The sequence below is a fragment of the Acomys minous genome, assembly GCF_964271855.1.
Source record: "Acomys minous genome assembly, chromosome: 13".
Taxonomy (NCBI): domain Eukaryota; kingdom Metazoa; phylum Chordata; class Mammalia; order Rodentia; family Muridae; genus Acomys; species Acomys minous.
Genome location: NC_140495.1, coordinates 112,657,933 through 112,664,829, shown reverse-complemented (window position 1 = coordinate 112,664,829; position 6,897 = coordinate 112,657,933). Strand labels below are relative to the sequence as shown.

Below are 6,897 nucleotides of genomic sequence, written 5' to 3'. Positions count from 1 at the left end.
TCTTCCCCATGTAAGTTTTACTCTTCCTTATCACTCCCCTTCCTCTTCATTGGTCCTTCTCTAGTCCCCCAGCTGAGAGTCTCTCTAACCTCTGCTTCCTGTTTCCTTTTCCTTTCTCAGAACCAGTGTCTGCCTTGAAGTCCTGAGTTTTAACATCTCAATTTAGCCTTGCTGACCCACCATGGTGGACCTACACATAACCACCCAAATGCAGAACTGACCTGACCAATCTGCATGGATGTGCTAAGAGATCCTGTCACCATTGATTGTGGGCACAACTTCTGCTTGCAGTGCATCAGTCAGGTGGGGAAAATGTCTGAGACCATCCAGTGTCCCCTCTGCAAATGCTCTGTGAACAAGAACACATTCAGGCCCAATAAGCTGTTGGCTAGTCTTGCAGAGAAAATCCAGGCCATGGATCCTGCTGAGAACCAAGCAGAAGGAGAAGAGAGAAAATGTCAGAGGCACAAAGAAAAGCTACATTACTTCTGTGAGGAGGATGGGGAGTTCCTCTGTGTGGTGTGTTGCGAATCCCAGGTCCACAGATCCCACCGTGTCACCTTGATAGAGGAGGCTGCCCAGAACTACAAAGGAGGCACCCAGGCCCTTCTCTGTCCCCAGCCCAGCAGAGCAGAGTCCCTGGAGAGAGAGGAGAGAGGAGCTGCTGCCTGCTCCAGCTGGTTGACAGCCATTGCTGCTCTCTTTGCACTTGAGTTGGCAGTTTGTAGCCAGGCCCAGAGGACATAAAACAGGGCCTGGGACATCCAGACAAGCCAGTGCTGTGTCTACCCCTGAGATTCATGCCCTGGCTGCTCCTGGCTTTGCCTCTCTTTGAGGCAGATGAAATCTACCTCATAAATAAGTAGGTGGGACTGAGGAGGGGATGTCTTTCCCCCAACACCACCAAGGTGTCATCCACATGGTCATCAGTAATGTCTTCTTAAGCCAATAAAGTTCCATGTCTATCCTTCACCTCCTTGTCCTAGTGAGAGAAAAACAGGGGGTGTGCTAATAATGACATCATCACCCTGGGAAAACCCCCCAAGAGGGAGAGCCTGACTGAAATACCCTCTCCCTACAGGTACAGATGGAGTCACAGGCCCAGGATGTGGTACATGCCCTTAATTCCAGCCCTTAGGAGGCAGAGGCAGGTGGATCTTTATAAAATTCAAGGCCAACTTGCTGTACTTCCTGAGTCCCAGACTGCCCAGTGCTATATAGTGATATTTTGCCAATAAATAGACAATAGTATAATGGGCTTAAGGAGACATGGAGGACGCCTCTCATGCCCACCTCATCTCTATATTCCTTCCCTTGTCCCCAGGCCCAGGTGCAGCTGGAGAAACTGAAGATCCGTGAGGAATTCAAGCATGTGCATCAGAGATTGGATGAAGAAGAGAGTTTCCTCCTGTCCACGCTGGACTGGCTGGAGCTGCAGGGAGCTGAGCATATGGGACACTATGACAGTGTGATTGAGCAGCAGCTCACCTTCCTCTGGGAGATCACTGAGTCCCGGAAAACCAGGCTGCTACAAGCCACATCCATGGAGCTAATAAAGGCGAGTCTTTTGGGAACACTCTCTCTCTCTCTCTCTCTCTCTCTCTCTCTCTCTCTCTCTCTCTCGTGTGTGTGTGTGTGTGTGTGTGTGTGTGTGTGTGTGTGTGTGTCTGTGTGTGTGTACATGTGCCTATGTGTGGACTTCAAGGACAACATGGAGGAGTCAGCCTCCCACCATGTGTGTTTCAGGACTGAAATCATGTATCAGGCTTGGGAGCAAGTGCCTTATCTGCTGAGTGGGCTCCCTGTTCCCAGGGACAACATTTTAGATATTCAGGCTTAGCCTTGACCTCTCATAGTAGCCAGAATTGTTTGCCATTTGAGAACTAAGAAATGGGGAAATGGAGAAGCTATGGCCTCATTGTTACAAGATGCAATATTTTCAGGGCCTCATTGTGAAGTCATTTTACTATGAGCTGCAGGAGCGTACCTCTGTGCCCACAGAACAGTCCCTCATAAAATTAGGGGTAACTTTGAGAATTGGGGATGGAGGGAGAGGAGAGGTACTGGGAGAGCAGTGTAGGGGATATGGAAGGTGGCCCACATCTACAATTCCTGCACTAGGGAGGTTCAACCTGGACAATCAGAAGTTCAAGATCATCTTAGCCACACAGCGGGTTTCAGTCCCACTTTGGTTACCTGAGAGCCCTTCTCAGAAAACCAAAGCAAACAGGCAGGAGTCAAGACTTTTCTGGGAACATGGGCTGGGATTGCAAAGAGAAATTCTCCCTCCAGCTGCTCCATGCGGAGCTGAAAGGTGGAGATTGGAGGAGTTGACATGAGGCTATCCATCTTTTCTCTTCTTTACCTTTCCACAGTCCCTGTGACCCTGGACACGGTCTCAGCTGACCCAGACCTCACCTTTTCTCAGGATCTAAAGATAGTGACCTTGTACATGGTTGGCAGAGCAGCTTCAAATAAGCAGGCAAAACTTCTACCGTTCTATTCTTTCCGCACTGTGAGGGGTTCCCCAGGCCTCTCCTCAGGACACCAGGTATGGGAGGCAGAAATCCATGGGCCCCATGATGGGAGATGGATGGTGGGTGTGGCCACAGAGTCAGCTCTAGGGGCCCAGAGTCAGAGCTACAGCCCATGGAGCTGCATATGGGCACTGAGGGTCTCATCCTCAAGATGCCAGCCGTTCTCCAACTGCAATGCCCTGGAAAATATCCAGGTCAGTCTTAAGAAAGTGGCCGTCTATGTGGATTATGACTGTGGGAGAGTCGTCTTCTTTGATGCCATCACCAGGAAACACATCTATACTTTCCAATCTTCCTTTGATGGGCAGATCTTCCCCCTTTTAGGACTTCAATCTGCCCCCAGCCATATCACCCTGAGCCCCTAGTTCTGCTCTCTTGTGGGTCCCTCAATCTGAGGTGATGAGATGGAAGTGTCAGGAGTGAAGCTTGGCCCTGTTGGAGTCTACGCACCCTACACTTCCTACTGGTTCCTCTTTCCCTGAGTAGAGAAGACAGTCGAATACCCTAAACACTAGATACAAGGTTTTTCAGTGCCACACTTTGTAGCAGGACCTCATCAAGATGCCATGGAAAGATCTGGCCATACTGAAGAATTCAGGTCAGCCAGAGTTAGGCAGAATGCAGCCATGCTAATCCTTTATTAAATATCTATGCCAAGCTGAGACAAGTTAAGAAAAAGTTCCACTGCTACACCCCATTGCTTCTACCCCACCTACTCAGAACCCACTAGCTCAAGATAGTTCCCAGAATAACCACACTTTCATGCCCACCTCATCTCACCCTAATATGTGCTAAGGCCAATGGCCTCCAGGCTGACCCCCTTCTCCTCCAGGCTGCTCCCTCACTCCTTCCCACGCTCCATTCAAACTACCCAATTCCCTTAGAGGTTAATTTTGTTAGCCAGTTAAGTTTATACTAATTGCTATTGCTGAATTATGCAACAATTTAAACCCACTGCTTTTGGCTACCTGGAGTCCTTCAGCTCTTCTGAGCTTGATGGACCCTGGTGCATTGGCTCAATTAAAATTACTTTGCTTTCAACACTGTTCTTGAAACCATAAACACATGTAGTGCACATTCAACTTTTTCTGTGTGTTGAAATTTAGTGTGGGTTACAGTTAGATGTGTTTTCTTCCTTTTGTGTTGTTGCAGGCTCTCCCACCAAAGGTGGGTTTTCCCCCTTAACACTACAGTATACCCATTTTTTTTTTAAAGTTTCCATCCTGATTTTTAAGTCAAAATTAAGTTTAAGTTTTCAGGCTCTGCCTTCCAATGATTATGTCTCTATGGTTTCATTCCTCAAGCTTTGTACAATTTGTTACCTGGACACTTTGTAAAGTTCCAACTGCAGAACCAATAAAATCAAAGGTCAATTAGAGAGGCTTTGTCTAGCTAATCAAAATGATGAAATGATGCCCTCCCTTTGCTACATGGTTGCTACATAGTAGCAGTTTGTTTCCTATGCCTGGTTACAGTTTTGTTACTTGCTTGTTACTCGGTTAGATTTTCTTTATTTCCTTTTACAATTTTTTATAAAATATTTTTACATATACATTTGTATTATACATATATACCATAAACTACCAATGGAAGGAAGAACCACGAAACAATAAAGAATTATATAAATTTTACATTCATAGTGTTTTGGGTATTTGTATCTGGCAGCCTTGAAGAAAATATCTTTCCTATTTTGGTGCATCTAAAATTCTGAATGTAAATCAGTATCTATCATATCTCATCATTATCAGCTTTTTAAAAAGTCTGCCATAGGAGCAGACCAGCTTTACAGTTAGGCCTAACTGATTATGACCCTGATGGCCATCAGCCTGGTACAGGCATTCAATAAACCATTGATCTTTCATTAAGATTGGTGTCTGAGGGGTTTGTGTGACAGTTCCTGGACTACAACAATCCCTGTGTCCTTCATTGGCTTCTGGCCCATAGTACTGTGATGGTGGTAAGGTTGAAATTTGACCTGGGTTACACTTGATATAGGCTCATAGTTTCCTTTCACCCAAATGCCAATGTAGAGGAACTTCAACTCATAAAATGGCTGCTCTGGAAAGAGATCAAATCCAAAGACATTCTAAGCCTGTGTGATCTGGCCGGAATACAAACACACCTTTAGCCCAGTAGACAGAGGCAAGCAGATCTGAGTTCAAAGTCAGCCTGGTATAGAGCAAGTTTCAGTTAAAGAGAGGCTTAGGTCCAGGAATGGTGGTCCACACTTCAAATTCCAAACAATGAAGGTAAAGTTAATTTGTAGAAGGAAGTACTCAAGTTTGAAAGTGATCCTTACTGGAGTGCAAGAAAAAAAAGTGATGAATCAAATAAAGATTTGTCAGAATAGGATAGGCCCAGTTCTCATAAGAAGAGAAAGGAAAGGAAAGGTACTTAAAAGGACAGTGCAGGCATTGGGGTGGGGGTGGGGACAGTATTTACTGGGAGAGTTTTACAGAGAGGGGTTGAATGGGACCACAAGCCAGACACAGATGACAACAGAACCAGGCAGAGAAGAAGGAGACAGAACATCAGAACAGATTGCTGGTCTTAGTCTGAGGCCAAGCAGAACAATTCAGAGGGTGAGAAAAAAGCCAACTTGAATGAGTCAACTGGGAAAGGAGTTTGAGCCTGAACAACTGAGTTGAACCAGCCAACCCAGGGCTCAGTAAGAACAGAGAGGGTGAGCTCATTAAGCAATGAGTCGCAGAGGCTGAAAACATTCTAGGCCTATGTTAGATTACATGGAGGCTAGCAGCTTCCCAGGAATAGGCCTACGTTAGCAGAGGAAGAGGCAGAAAGCCTCTGAGACTGTGATTGAAACAGGTGAATAAAATTTCTTTTTACATGCCTGAGCCTAGAAGAAAGGTTTGAACACTCCCAAGTCTAAACACAAGCTTATTCACCAGGTCACAGTGTAACAGGACAGTAACCTCATCAACAGACCATAAGACCAGTTGCTATCAGAGAGTGTCCACCTACACCTGCTAAGTCGCAGGTACAAGAGGCGAGTTGATCACCTTTCTTCTCTGTCTTAACAGCTGAATCATTATAAAATCAAATTAATTGTAGGAGAGCCTGGCAATCTCTTTGAGTTACTGGCCAGCCTGGTCTACTTGTGAGCTCCAGGCCAGCCAGAGCTGCATAGTGAGACACTGACTCAATTAACCTATTAAGTAAATTAGACAAAAAATGGGGGTTGCATCATCAATAGACAAATGAGACAAAGCGAGCCTATCTGGGTGACTGGCAGCTTACACACCAGAGGGAAGTTATGTTGAGTGACTTAGCTGGGTCCTTAGGAGCCTGTGATTCCTTCTAGTCAAATAGATGGGGACAGGAGACTCGGTTGAACATACAAGTTGGAGACCAGCCTGGGCAGCAAAATGAAACCCATCTCAAAAAAACACCTAATCAAAATTTACCTGAGTTGTAAAATACTGGTGTTGATCTGTTCCTTTAGATCTATGCATTTGTATGCACACATGGGAAGCAAATAATGTCAGTGTTACTCAGAACCAAGATTCTCAACCTAAAAAATTAGGTTTTATTCTCTTCTGAACATAACACAGGACAAGAGAAATAAACACACAATGACTCAGATTTTGAATAGGAAAGTTAAAATGACACGATGCTAAATTTCCCCGTAAAATAAGACATTAAAATTTTTTTCATCCACACTCACATACAAACACACACAAAGTCTTAAAACGTCTGAAGCCCATAGAATCTAGGTCTGCTGCAGTCACCTCAGCAACACCGTGGGACACAATCTGAAGATACCAGCTTGGTTATAATCACATCTATTAAAACAGGATTTATTCAGGGATTCCAAGATGTTGGTGAGCAGCATGGACCATGTTTAGAAGCTCCAATAAACGATTCAGGGAATTGCACGGAATTCTTAACCAGGAACACCAAGCTCCCTACCCCACTACAGCGGGAGTACTCCAAAGTTCGAAAGGATCAAAATACAGAAAACCTGCTTACCCCTAAATATGGGAGGAGGGCAGATATTCTCAGACCATAGCAGCAGCGGTGGCAGCTGAGGTGTGCAGCTGGGAACCTTCCAGCAGAGGCAATTGGCATGGTGACCAGAGGAAATTGCTGTAGGAGAGGGGCTTTGTAACCCTAGCTGAACTTGGCGTGTGGCTGTGCCCAGAGAACCTAGCTGGGCTCATCACACAGTTTGGGTCCAGAGTCCCTAGCTGAATTCAGCATACAGTTTAGGCACAGAGTCCTTGGTTGAGTTTGGAGGGTGGTTTGGGTTCCGAGACTCTAGTTGAGCTTGGCACTGAGACCAGGCCCTGAGACTCTCGCTGAACGCAGTGAGCTCAGTGTGCAGTTTGGCCTGAGACCC

At 45.7% G+C, this 6,897-nt stretch overlaps 1 protein-coding gene across 1 annotated transcript; it reads left to right on the top strand.

Annotated features, from left to right (window-relative positions):
- Positions 1-234: 234 nt before the first annotated feature.
- On the top strand, positions 235-2,902 carry LOC311581842 (E3 ubiquitin-protein ligase TRIM31-like; the record flags this gene model as incomplete). The annotated part of the gene is made up of 3 exons (XM_084754361.1): positions 235-519; positions 1,325-1,562; positions 2,376-2,902. The coding sequence occupies 3 exons, from the start codon at positions 235-237 to the stop codon at positions 2,900-2,902; spliced, it is 1,050 nt and encodes a 349-aa protein (XP_084610487.1).
- Between the last annotated feature and the right edge of the window lie 3,995 nt (positions 2,903-6,897).